General features: G+C 38.7%; 1 protein-coding gene across 6 annotated transcripts in view; it reads left to right on the top strand.

Annotated features, from left to right (window-relative positions):
• The window catches only part of FRAS1 (Fraser extracellular matrix complex subunit 1), a 449,074-nt gene that overhangs the window by 165,173 nt on the left and 269,216 nt on the right, over window positions 1-14,685 (top strand). For all 6 annotated transcript variants that reach the window (XM_045392441.3, XM_005554975.5, XM_065545065.2 and 3 more), the window contains 3 exons: window positions 2,196-2,288; window positions 9,685-9,844; window positions 11,531-11,664. In XM_045392441.3, coding sequence (XP_045248376.2) covers window positions 2,196-2,288; window positions 9,685-9,844; window positions 11,531-11,664 — 387 coding nt within the window. The remainder of the gene's footprint in view (window positions 1-2,195; window positions 2,289-9,684; window positions 9,845-11,530; window positions 11,665-14,685) is intronic.

Raw genomic sequence — 14,685 nt, 5'->3', positions numbered from 1 at the left:
GTTGTCCTGGCATAATTTTTTTGCTATTATACTTTAAGTTCTAGGGTACATGTGCACAACATGCAGGTTTGTTACATACGTATACATGTGCCATGTTGGTGTGCTGCACCCATTAACTCATCATTTACATTAGGTATATCTCCTAATGCTATCCCTCCCCCCTCCCCCTTCCCCACAATAGGCCCTGGTGTGTGATGTTCCCCTTCCTGTGTCCAGGTAATCTCATTGTTCAATTCCCACCTATGAGTGAGAACATGCAGTGTTTGGTTTTCTGTTCTTGCGATAGTTTGCTGAGAATGATGGTTCCCAGCTGCATCCATGTCCCTACAAAGGACACGAACTCATCCTTTTTTATGGCTGCATAGTATTCCATGGTGTATATGTGCCACATTTTCTTAATCCAGTCTGTCACTGATGGACATTTGAGTTGATTCAGAGTCTTTGCTATTGTGGCAAAATTTTTATTCCTCTTTTAACTTAATTCTTTCATGTTCCACCAGAAGTTCAATAGATAGACCAAGTTGGGAACCATCCTCTCCCCTCCCGCTACTGCCACTAGCAAAAAAAAAAAAGAAATATATACACACACACACACATATATATACATATATACACATATATATACATATATACACACACTCACACATATACATTCACACACACACATATTATATTTATAAAATGAGCTTTGAGGGCCAAATCTGAAAATTAGCTTTTATGTAAAACAAAGAAAACTAATTTGGGGACATGAAACATTCCTTGAAGTCTTCCATTCTACCTGTCTTTCTCCCCTGCTCCTGGCTTCCATGTTAGAATATCAACACTTAGATCATGTTATTATCTATCTGTATGAAATTCTTAGTGGAAATTAGGCTAATGTAGTTTCTCTAATTGTTTTAATGGAAATCAGACAAGTGTAGTTTTATCTTGGGGTTCAGAGGACACTTTTCTGAAAAGTGATTAATGTTGCATAGTATGTATAATTTCATAAAATCCCATGTCATATAAGTTTTATTCTTTATCAAAAAAATAGGAATTTAGTGGTCACTTGATTGATATATTTGTCTGTTTAGTGGATTAATGGTTGTAAAAACTTAGTCCTATTTCCCGTCCACTCTTGTAAATATAATTATATGATGTTAGAATTCTCTCATAGGTACAATTTTTTTTAAATGGAAGCAACCAAAAATAAATAAATAATAAATATTAATAACATTAACACACATGCACACACACACAGACACACACATTTTTTTTTAAATTGCACTGGTTGAAATTTGGTAGACTTTTATCCTGTGGATAAGTCATGATTTCCTGGCTAATGTAGGGTCTCCTACCATTTATGGTCAAAATCACTCATTGCCTGTTCTGCCACATCACTAGACTCGAGAAAATCCTAAGTAGAGGAGCAGCATGAGTAAGAAGATTCAATATGAGAGTCATGGGTCTCAAAGACAAGCTAATGCTCTTCACTCTGTATTTTTAATAACTCTTAGATAAACAGATTCTTTACAGTGGTGATTGGATGGTTGACATGTGACACCTCCCCAATAAATCCTGGGGTATCAGGTGGTAGCCTATTCTCTTGATAGTATCAAGAAACACAATTGCAATTGTAGAAGCCCTGAAAACAATGTAGATCTTTACTAGAGCTTAGGAATTCTACTCAGCTTACCGCAGTGTGTATATATGATACCTCTGCAGAGATATTACTTCCTCTCAGAACTTTGTCCTGCAACCTCCTGTCCCAGGTAAAAGTTACCCATGAGAACTTCAGCTGCTGCACTGGCTGCACAAGGCTGTCTAAGACACCAGACAGCTGGAAGACCTGCCAGCTCTGTGGCCAACCCCCCACCTGAGTCTTCTTCCTCTTCTTGGCAGGCGGAAACTGCTTATCTTGTGTGAATCTCCGAGGATTTCTAGTGAAACAAAGTCTCAACTTCATCACATGTGAAAAGATGTAGACACTTTTTTCAAGGAAATTACTTTTACAAAGGGGGTTCATTTTATCTTTGAGTGAAGCTTGTCTGGACACAGAACCTTTCTTTTCAGTCTATTCTTTTAATCCGGTCTGTTGTTGTCACCTCAGAAATGCATGAGATTTAGTGAATGTAAGATGACTTGGGGTCTGATGAACTATTGTGACTCAGTGTGTGCTACTGCTGTTTTACTTTGAACTGCTTTTAAACGCTCAGGGAGAAGTGCTTCAAATTGCTGCCAACCAGTGCTGCCCTGAGTGTGTTTTGAGGACTCCAGGATCTTGCCATTATGAAAAGAAAATCCATGAGGTAAGTGTTTTCTGACCCAAGGTTGTTTCTGTGTCTGCAAATCTCTGACAAGAGAAAAACTGAATGTTAAACTTGTGGTGATGAGAGTTTTTTTCTTTGCCTGGATTGTGGAGGATCTGAAGCCCAGTTGATGTTCTGTGAGCATTTAGGTTTCTTGTATAAGAGTAAAACATTCTGTAGGCTCTACATAAATATTTGTAGATTGAATTCATGTCTGAGGATGTTGATGTTGAAGAAGTTGTGATGCTAAATAATAAAAGTACCTCCTTCCTTTTGCGTACTACATACGTTTTAAATTTGATAGTTACAAACAATTCTGAGCTGGTGAGTAGAGCAGACTTTATTACTCCCATGTTAAATATGAAAAAAATTAATTGCAAAGAGCTTAGGTACTTGCCCAATGTCATATTACTAATAAATGGTATAACCTGGTTTAGAACCCTGGTCTTCTGACTCCTAATTCAGGGCTCTTTTTACTATAGTTGAAAATTTCAACTTAGCAATCCTGGCATTTTAAACTTTGTTGTGGGAGCTGTTCTTTGCATTGCAGGACATTTAGCAGCATCCCTGTTCTCTTCACACTAGATGCTAGTAGCATCTCTCTGTCATGACAACCAGAAATGTTTGCAGACATGGCCAAATTTCCCTTAGGGGCAAAATGCTCACCTTCCCCCTGTTTAGAACTACAGGACTAGAAATCTATTCTCAAGTTTTAAAAATTATACTTTCTCATTTCAGATCATTCAGAATTAATTTAGAAATACTAAATATGATTAAAAAGTACAACTGCAAAGTCTATAATAGAAATTATGAAAATAGACAGTTTATCTTCGTTGATACATAAATGTTACCTGAGGTAGTAGGTAAGGTTGAATACGATGGAAAGAGACTTTGCTTTAATCCTCATCTTCCAGCTGATACAAAACTTTCCCCAAGTTAGTGTCTCTCTATTCAGGAGAGAGCATAGGTGAGTAGGATTTGATATATCTACTTTAGGCTGTTATTCAGTGTGGGGACCTGAAACTCAGAAAGCACAGTGCTCATTTCCCTGTGGGACAGGATTATCTTACTCGAGCCACTGTTTCCTAATTACACAAGGGAGCCACTGTTTCGCTTCTGCACAATGTGTTGCTGAAAGACATCCAAGCAGGATCTACACTGAGAATGTCTTCAGACCACGTACCACTATGTGCTGCTCAATTCAGCCTGCGTTATGTAGGGTGGTGTTGTCTTCAAATGTCACAGAAGAAAATCCCTATGAACTGAAAAGTGCTGCAGGGCCGAGTGGTGATGAAAATAATTCCAGTTCAGAATGATTATGTTAAGCGTATGGTTCAGGGTGAAAAATACCAACCTGAATCTTTCAAGTGAAGGAGTTGTCAGGAGCCAAAATAAGTCCAGGATCTGGGGAAAAAGAAAACAGACATATCAAATAAGAGGTGGTACCAGGGACATGGGAGATCAGAATTCAGTAAATCTTTGCATGGACCACACTAATGACATCATATGTTTCTCATGTCATGTGTGTGCACATGTGTGCAGTCTTCTTTTCTTAATTTAAGATGCCTGAGAATATTGACAATATTTTCTATATTTTTACAGTTATCTTCCCTGCCTCTCACTTATGTGGCACTTAGTACTGAACTTTTACTGGAGCAGGTGCTCAATAAACATGGGTGAATAAAAACTCAAAAAATTAGTACATCTTTTCTCCAGCTTCTCCATGACCTCATCTTAAGGGCATGTTGGTCATTAACCAGTGTGGCTAGGTAGCTCTAGGACCACAGATCTGCCATGGGTTAGTTATATATCCTCCTAGCCTCCCACTTTTGCAGGGAGAGTTCAGAAAGTTCTCCCGCTGGTCTTTCTTCTCCCTGCTTCCCTTGTGGTTCATCCGTCTGCAATAATACACCATGCAGAAAGCTCTAAACTGGGTAAGAATATACCCATGTGTTGCTTTTCCATATGTGACTTTCAAAATTTACTCCCTCTGAAAATGTTATATTTCTGGTATTTGATGTAACTGAGCAAAAGGATGGATTTCAAAACCATAGTTTTTTGGTGAAAAATCTCCAGTGGATTGCTTCTTCAAATAGAGCTAGAAGATGGATTTTTTTTTAAGGTGAGATAAAATCTTCTAATTTTAGTCTTAATAAAGTTAACATAATTATGTTTCTTGTCTTTCTGTCCTTCCTCTCTTTCTTTCTTCACTTCCTCTAGCTTCTTACCAAACACTCCTTAGTGTATTAATTTTCTTGAGTGGGTTAAATGTTTGTTTGGTCTGGTCTGGGTCTCACGTCATCACTTGCATCACTAGTTTTGTTTGTTTGTTTATTTTTGACTCTTGTAGCATTTCCTTTCTTGCTTGTTTGGGGAGCAGTTTCCAGGGTACTTTTCCCTCCTGCTGAATAGCAGTGATCCTCTCTCTTTGGCCTCTGGCTTGCCTCCCTAGGGCAGGTAATGGAGACTCGCAGTAGCTATAAAATAGCCTGGCATTTTAAGAACTTTGGAATGGGGATTTGAAGTGGAAGATTTCCCCTAAGATAGATTGAGAATAGGATTTAGGATAGACTGCGTATGGCAGGAGGGGAGGCAGTTGAAGTGATACTGTCCCCGAAGAACATGGTTCAAACAAAGAAAAGTGAAGGACTGGCTGAGCTAAGGGCTGCATGAGAAGACTACCCTTTAATAAAACAGTGGAGCCTCCTGAGAGGTCCTCCTTTGCTTGCAGAGGAGGCAGCGTCTTATACAACTGGCATTTCAGCAAGTCAAGGCAAGTCTCAAGATCTTTACTGGAGTGAGGAAAACTCTTGAACCTTTTGGCTGACTCCAGGTTATTTGAGAGTGTTGCATGGGTTTATTACAGCCAGGATTTGGGGGATCATTTCATCTATGACCTTCACAAAGCTATACTTTGAAATTAACTTTTGGATTTGTGCCTTGCTATGCCAACCAGCCAGGGAGGCAAGCCTCAAATGTGTTTTAGTGTTATTTGAATACTTTTTTTCTGTGCTTTCCCCACAAATTACCTTGTGAAAGGGAGGCGAAAGGACCATGAATCCCCTTTTTTTCTTTACTAATCTAACCTCAGCACCAGATAATGTCAAATCTGGGTAGATGGGACTTGAAGGTTTACTGAAAAGTGAAATGGCAGGTGGTAATGCCCTAGTGCCCAACCCAATTAAATAGAGGACTAGGAAGGGACAGGCCTGTTCACTTTGTTTGTCAGGCTAAAAGGAGAACTAATTTATGTGTGTGAGGCAAGAAATAAGTATTGAATTCTTCAGCCTTGTTCTCCTCAAAGTAGAGGATGTAATTATAATATTCACTGAACGTTCCCAGATATTTAGTATTCTGGATCTATAACTCCATAACAGGAACAAATTATATGAAGAAAAATTATATTTTTGTTCTGTCAGTAAGCCAGGCAAGTGCTTTATGACCTTATCTTTCTTTTGGACTTATGTCAACAGTCAAGCCAACTTGTTAGTTGACTATGCAGGAGAATATATTTAAGATGTTGTCTGCAGAGTTCGCTTCTGCGCAGTGTCAAGATGTCATGTTTTCAAAAAGGTATTAATGAGGTTAAGATGGCACAGGTAAAACAGGGTCCTGTGGGAACGTTGCTTTGTGTATCTATTATTCCTTCATTTTACAGAGCTCTCTTTGCTGCTACAGTGTTTATAAAAAATAATGCTTTCATAAATGTATATGAAGAAAACTACTGATATGTGTGTGTGTGTGTGTGTGTGTGTGTGTGTATGTGTGTGTATATATATATATATATATATATATATGCATGTGCTGATGCCTTGATCTCTAGGCTGGGTATGTTGCATGCATTATCAATCCTCAGAACACTCACTCTGGGGAAAGAGGTGTCACTGTTTCAGGGACAGGCATAAGAGATAAAAATGGAGTGAACTTAGGTGACTGGTCTCCTGGAGAGATGTGAGAGGGATTTCTTTTCATCACTTCATCACGCTGCACACTTTGGATCACCATCTGGACTTTCATCCATGGCTTTGACATCAAGAAGTGGAGACTTTTTTTTTTTTTTTTTTTTTTTTGAGATCGAGTCTCGCATGATCTTGGCTCACTGGAACCCCCGTCTCTCAAGTTCAAGTGATTCTCGTGCCTCAGACTCCCAAGTAGCTGAGGCTATTGGCACCCGCCACTGCACCCAGATAATTTTTGTGTTTTTAGTGGAGATGGGGATTCACCATTTTGACCAGGCTGGTCTCGAACTCCTGACCTCAAGTGATCCACTCGCCTCGGCCTCCCAAAGTGCTGGGATTACAGGCATGAGTCACTGTGCCCGGCCTGAATGTTATTCTTAATTCCCACAATTCTCAAGCTTTTGGGAAGGGAGAACCCATTGCTTAATTTTACATCCCTTGAGTTAGATAATAAATTTACGTGATGAGAGAGAGTGGGTACTGAAGAGATCAGCTGATATAGCCCTCTTACATTACAGATGAACAACTTTGGTGATAGGCAGGCTGTTGTTATAATGAATTTTTCTGGTCTCTGTCTGAAAGGTAGTGTGGCTGCAATGTTTTGGAAACAACAGTGGTGTTTCTTGGTAGTAACAAAAGGTCTTGTTTTATGAAGTGGAATGTCTAGATGTTTAGAGCAGTCTTCTAATTTTTAATAAAATGAAGTTTACTTCAAGTTGTTCTATACAGTCTTTAAATTAAGACTTTAAGATTTTACTTTAAATATATATAGTCAAATATATATATAATTTAAAGACAATTAAAGACTATAGAGTCTTTAAATTAAGACTTTAATTTTGACTTTAAGGTATATAAATGATTAATTAGATATTTTAAACAATAATTTGCTTTCTGATGACAAAAAATATTTTATTGGGGAAAATTTAGAAAAGAAAAAAGTATACAAGCAGAAAAAATATCACCAGTAATCCGAATACTCTGAAAACCACTGTTAATATTCTTTTGGTTTTGGTGGAGGAATTGGCAGTGGAGATAGATAATACATACAGATATATGTTTTAACGTCATTGGAATTATGCTGTGTTTTATGTCTTACCTTCTTATATAACACTATATTATAAATAGTTCCTTAGTGTACTCTTGGAGAACATGATTCCCTGTTATTAGATATTTGTGTAGCTTCCAGATTTCACTAAAATATTTCCAATTTCACTCTAAAGAACAATAGATGGAGTTTCTTGTATTTAAGCCTTTTGTGTGTCATTAATCACTACAAAAAGTGAAATTAGTAGGTCAAACCATCTAGAGTTTGGGTATTGAGGCTGTGACATCTTTAGTCATTAAAATGTAAGTCTTCTGTGTCTAGTGATAAGCCCAGGGGAAATACCACAGATAGTGCATCCTCTTTTCAAGTGTGGTTATCCCGGGGAGGCCTCTCCTGGTTGAGTGATTCCAGGTGTTATCGCGAGGGAACGCTTTGTGTGAGAGAGAATTTCTTTCCCTTCACTATAGCTTCACCAGTTCTAGGTACTGTGAACTTTAAAGTCTTTTCATATCAGATATTTAAAATGTTATCCAAGTTTTATTTTATAATTAGTATTTTTTACAATTAATAAATTTGAACATTCTATAAGTTTATTGCTATTTTTAAAATTTGAAAGGTCTTTTTCTTCTTATAAATGCTTTTATATATTAGAGTTTAGTTCTAATTAATATAATCTGTAATTTTTAAAGTCAGTTTGTCCTTTGCCTTTTAATTTTATTTTATATATTTTAATCATGTATTTTTGGCAGATTTAAAAAATTTAGCTCATTCAAACCTATCAATTTTCTTTTAATTTCTTTCTTTGCTTTCATGTGTAGGCCTTTTCAAGAATAAAGGGCAATTGCCCTGTCTTTTATTAGCCCACAGTTTGTGGACTTGCCCATTTCTATGCTGTACTAAATTTGAAATTTACATATAATTGTAGCAGAAGTAAAAATGGATGGCACAGGACTTGACCTTTGTATCTGTGTCCGTTCCTACTACTTACAATCAACACAAGGTGTGGAAGAAGGGAGGAAAGTCAGGAACTCATTCAATAGAAATGGGAGAACATTGAGCATCTTTTTATTTTAAGATGTTTAATTGACAAATGAAGATCAAATGTAGTCAAGATGTACAACACAGTTGGATATGCATATATATTGTATAATCATTACCACAATCAAATTAATTAACTCATCCATTACCTCCCATGCTGTACCTTAGATCCTCAGAACTTGTTCATCTAATAGCTGGAAGTTTGTAGCCTTTGGGCAACATCTCCCCAGCCCTGGGTAACACTGTTCTACTCTGGATTGAGCACCAGTGCACTGCACACCTGGGTGGCTCTTTAGCAGGCCACCTCATTTAACCCTTGGAAGAGCCCACTGGTGAAGGGAATGTTGTCATACCATTTAATTATTATAGACAAAGAAACTGAGATTGAAAAAGATGAAGTCACTTACTTATAGTTTCCAAGGCAGGAAGGGCTGAGCTGGGATCTGAGAACGTGCATGTGGCCAAGTAAATCCTTGGTTTGTGCAACTCACTGCTTGGGTACATTATTGCCTGGTTGTGCTCCCTGTTGGCTATTGCACTTTCCTCAGGACCATGAGATCACTGGAACAGAGAGAGACAGAAAGAGAAAAGAGAGAAGCGGGGAGCGGAATACGGGAACTAATCAAGATAAAAAGTAAAGTCAAGGCCGGGCATGGTGGCTCAAGCCTGTAATCCCAGCACTTTGGGAGGCCGAGACGGGTGGATCACGAGGTCAGGAAATCGAGACCATCCTGGCTAACACGGTGAAACCCCCTCTCTACTAAAAAATACAAAAAACTAGCCGGGCGAGGTGGTGGGCGCCTGTAGTCCCAGCTACTCGGGAGGCTGAGGCAGGAGAATGGCGTAAACCCGGGAGGCGGAGCTTGCAGTGAGCTGAGATCCGGCCACTGCACTCCAACCTGGGCGACAGAGCGAGACTCCGTCTCAAACAACAAACAAAAAAAGTAAAGTCAAAGAAAGGAAACAGGATCAGAGAGAGCTACTGAAAAGGATATAGTCATTATGAAGAACACAGTAAATATATGTGTATTTGAACTGGGAAGAATGTTTTAAATGATAGGAGACTAGGTTATTTTTATTTTCTTTTTGTATTTTGTATTTACAAATTTTCTGAAATTTGTAAATAAAAAATCTTAGGGTAATAGAAAGAGAAAGTCCATGTTTAAACGCGCCTTTGACTTGGAACATTGCAAATTCCACTCTCAACCTTGCAAGCTCATAGCTTTCTTCTGCCTTTCCCTGAGCTCCATCCTTAGTTTGTGTAAAAGAAGATTTGTTTCTGTTTGGCTGAATGAAAACCTGTATTTTGGCACTAACTTTTTTTTGTTTGTTTGTTTGTCTCCCTGACACACAGCATGGGACGGAATGGGCCTCTTCTCCATGTAGTGTGTGCTCTTGCAATCATGGGGAAGTCCGATGTACCCCTCAGCCATGCCCACCGCTGTCATGTGGACACCAGGAGCTGGCATTCATCCCTGAAGGAAGCTGCTGCCCAGTTTGTGTGGGCCCTGGGAGTGAGTATGAGCTTGTAGAAGTGGACCCTCTTTGCTTGGGAGGTTCATATGGCAATACCCCAACTCTACTCTTTTTTGCTCAGTGTGGCTCAAAGATTTCCTAACCCCATTCCATGTTGGAACCGAGTGCAAAACCTTGCACTGGGCAGGGTGGAGTGTCCCAGAGAGTGAGATTGGAACAAATCCTTAAGCGCCCTTCCAAATTTGAGATTCTGTGAGTTTCTGATATTTATCCCTCTGCATTCACAGCTTCTTAGACGCAAGAAAATAGGGAAAAGATCCTTTGATATGATTCCATAAGGCCAAGGTGGTTCCTTTTGCCTCCTTAGTGGACAGAAAAAGGAATAAATCACTTCTCTATATAGTTATTGTCAACACTAATTCTGTTGGCTTGTCTTTGAGATGACGTAACATCTTTTTCCAAGATATACATGACAGGAAGCATGCCTTTTATTTATCTTTATTTCATCCCCACTGAAGAAAGTATGCCCGCCTAGAAACCAAGACACCCAGATTTTGTTCAGCAAGCCAGAGTCAGACTTTTAGGCCCTCTCCTTGGAATCCACACTTGTTCCCATACTCTTTTTATTACATTTTGAGGATCTATGTCCCTTTCCATTTTTATAACTAGGTAGTGTATACTATATAATAAATAGGAATTATTATCATTGCTGTATTATGCTCTCTCACAACATATAATAGCTAGAATACTTTTATTTAACAACTGAAACGTACACTGTATTCTTGCTTTTTCTCGTTAAAAAGATACCTCATTTCTTTCTGATCCCCAGTTATTCCATTTCCAGTAATGCTTTATTTACCCTAGAGAATTCCAGGGATGAAAAAATATGCCCAAGAATTGATGAAAGGAAAATGCTTGCCTCATGCATTTCAGATGTCACCTACCAGAAAAGGACTGACAGACGTTTTGGGCTAAATAACCAACCCTATAAGTGAAAATACTTGGAACAACAGAGTTGGGGGTGGTATGGGGAGTAGGCTGTCTGAGTTTGTGGGATTCTTTCTTAGGTCCTCAGAGGCTTTCTCATTGACTCTCCATGAGAAAGAATTTGGAAGTATTTTCCTGGAAAGATTGGAGGATCAACTGGGGCCAACAACATAATTTGCAAAACTGTAGGGTCCCTTGTTCAAAAATCAAGAGGGGAAAAAGCTTTTTTGTTGTTGTTTTTTTGTTTGCCTCTGTGATCTCTTTCTCTCAACCTGTCATATTTGTCAAGTTTTTTAGTTGCTATTTAATGTTTTCCTCCCTCGAGCCTGGGAATGAAGGGTGAGAGGATGCCCTCACAGACACCCCAGGCTCTACCCTGTGACTTGGTGCATAGGGCGCATGCAACCTCCTGGCACCAGCCCCCAAGAGGGCTGGGGATGACAGCATTCATTGGGACGGAGTGGAGGAGCTGGTAGCTGAGAACTCATCCCAGGAAGCCAGCAGCAGGTGGGACCATGCATGAGCTGAGCCTCAAAGCTTCACCTATAAAACACAAATTCAGAGATTTCAAGATAGTGACTGCTGAGCATTGCACACCAAATACAGGACCTCCTTCTGTGCACTGGGCTTCTGACTAGTGGGCCCTGTGCAACTGCACTGGCTGCACCTCCATGCAGTCAGCCCTGGGATCAACAAATGCCATCCCACTAGTAATCCTTGTTTCTTTCACCTTCCAGAACCCTGTTCCTATGAAGGCCGTGTGTTTCAGGATGGAGAGGACTGGCAGCTGAGCCGGTGTGCCAAATGTCTGTGTAGAAATGGGGTTGCCCAGTGCTTCACAGCTCAGTGTCAGCCTCTATTTTGTAACCAGGTAAGGAAGACAACCTAAGGATGCAGCCTTCACAGGCTACTGAAGAACTTGGAGTCTCTTCTGAGATTATGGCAGGCAGGCCTCAGAAGCACTAGAAACAAGAAGCAAAGACCTTTTTGTTTTCCTTGTAATTTTGGAGACCACCTCTGAGACATTTCTTTTACCCTTAGAAACTACAGATAGGTCTAATTACCAGCCACTTAGGCTAATTGTTATATAATGCAACTGAGCCTTGAGGGTTCACACAAGGAAGCCTCCAGCTCTAATGGCAGATGCTCCAAAAATGTCAAGCTAAACATCTGGAAAATTTAATAATGTGATTAGATTTGTTATTGTTTTTCAATGCATAGGTATAGTCTGCTTTTTAAAGACATAATGCATATCTTTGAACATGATTATCCAGATGTACACAATTTAATTCTTATAGGATAATGATTCAAATTATCAAAGGATTTTCTCTGAGGACATTTAAGATAGTGGGATTTTGTTGTTCATTTAAAGCTTATCTGATTCTCAAAACATTAGCCTCTTCACACAAATTTAGAAGAGAAAATCAATTGCAAATAAATGTGGTATACATGATATTTTATATTACAGTTTTTTACTCTTACAGAGGCTCCAATGGATGTTCCATGGAGTTGATATATAACCATGAAAGGAGTTTGCCTCCAGTCGAAAAATAGCTCATTTTTTTATCTAAGGAAAAGCTGGAAACCAACAGTCAGTTGATACAAAGCAGTACTTTGTGTCAAATAAAACAAAATCGATGACATAGCATATTGTGACAATTGGGCAATATTTTTAAAGGCGACAAAAGGCAATTAGACAAGAAATGCTAAATGCCAAATAAAGGAAAAGTGTATCTAATTGAAAGACTAGATTGTATTATCCACACCACACCAACTACTGTGCTCATGTCTCATGTCCCAATTCATCACAAAGCCATGTCCTTGCTTTAAGATGGCAGATGAGCTTGTTGATAGAGTTGCACAGTGTCTTGTTCTAATGTTCTTACATTTGGAGGACACTCTAGTGTTGAGGCATTCTGATTAAGCCCATTTTGGGGCCTAGTCCCCTGGGGTATGAAGGATAATTAAGCAGTTTGCCACGATAATAATAAGGGAGGTGGGAAGGAGGAATGGAAAGAAGAGTCCATTGGAGACCTTCTGCTTTAAATCTTAAAAAATGTAACCTCAGACTGCATATTAGGGGACCAGCTACTGGAATAATTGAAAGTACTATTTCTCATCTTAAAAATCATTAAACATAAACTCTAGCTTCATGTGCAATATTCACTTACAGTTTGTGTTAATATACATAATGTAAAAAGATGAAATTTGGTACCATACTTTAGAGCTAATTAGTATGCAAGCAATTCTGAAGACTTGGAAATAGATTGATTTTAATCACTGTTGTATCATCAAGTCTATATTTTTACCATTACATAAAAAAAATCTCAACTGTCAGATCATTTGGAATCATTTTTCTTGATTTAATGTCACTATTAAATTTTGGATGTTTATCATACCTAATGATACAGTTTGTTAACAAATATACTGGATGTTCTGATGATCCAAAGGGGTGCTATCAAATTAGTGCTATTGTGGAAAATATCACCTCACCTCTACCATACCTACCACCACCACCATCACTATCACCATCACCACCACCATCACCACCACCATTACCACCACCATCACTACCAACATCACCACCACCATCACCGCCACCATCACTACCACCATCCAACGATCACCATCACCACCACCATCACCATCACCATCACCACCACCATCACTACCACTATCACCACCACCATCACTACCAACATCACCACCACCATCACCGCCACCATCACTACCACCATCCAACCATCACCATCACCACCACCATCACCATCACCATCACCACCACCATCACTACCACTATCACCACCACCATCACTACCACCATGACCACCACCATCACCACCACCATCACTACCACCATGACCACCACCATCACCACCACCATGACCACCACCATCACCACCACCATCACTACCACCATCACCACCACCATCACTACCACCATCACGGGTGTTTACTATGTATCAGCCATTAATTATAAGAGCTTTTAAATTCTTATAACAGCACTACAAAATAGGAGCTATTATTATGATTTCTATTCTATAGCTGATAAAACTGAGGTCCAGAGAGTGTAAGTAACTTGCTCATGGTGTCAGCACTTTTAACCTAAACAATTCTACATTGCAATCTCAGAAGACTACATGTGACTTGTATTTTTAATCAGTACATTACTAATCCTGGAATAATGAATTACACATTTATATATAATGCCAGCTGGTGCAAAAGTAATGCGATCTTTGTAATGCCCATTACTTTTGCACTAGCCTAATAATAATCATAATAATGATGTTTGCTAACATCAAGCCCTTCCAAGAATTTTATATACATTACATCATTAAATATAAGGAAAACACAAGTTTATCAGTAGAAATGTATTTTCAGGTCTTGAATTCTGGAAAAATTTGCAACTTATCTTCAAGGGTTGTTGTGAATTTTAATGTAAGGTTTTTATTTTTATTTTTTAAATTTCAAAAGGAATTTTGTAATCATTAATGAAAGTTTGGCAAGGGTGGACAAGCAGAAAGGAAAACAATCATCCATATTTCCACCATTCAAAAAGACCAAGATAGATTTGGTGATGGAGAGGGGAGGAGAATTCATTCCAATATTTTGGTAACAAAATGTAGTTATGTTTGTTAGCATAGCTATAATCATATTTTAAAAGTTGGTGATAATCCTTGACAAGAGGAGAAATTCCTTATGTTCACATAAGGGGTTATTCTTCTAACGAAGGATGTAAATTCATACTGAAGTTGCCTGCTTTCAACTTTTGTCCAGATGCTTTGTGAACAGAGCCATAACCATAACCCTTCCACATTTCTGTAGGCTCCCTAAAATTGTTCAGTCTGATGAGAGTTCTTGTGAGAATTTTAATACCATACTTTTATCAAAT

This window comes from Macaca fascicularis, chromosome 5, assembly GCF_037993035.2.
Source record: "Macaca fascicularis isolate 582-1 chromosome 5, T2T-MFA8v1.1".
Lineage (NCBI taxonomy): Eukaryota > Metazoa > Chordata > Mammalia > Primates > Cercopithecidae > Macaca > Macaca fascicularis.
The sequence above is the reverse complement of the archived record's forward strand: the minus strand, read 5'-3'. Positions and strand labels throughout refer to the sequence as shown.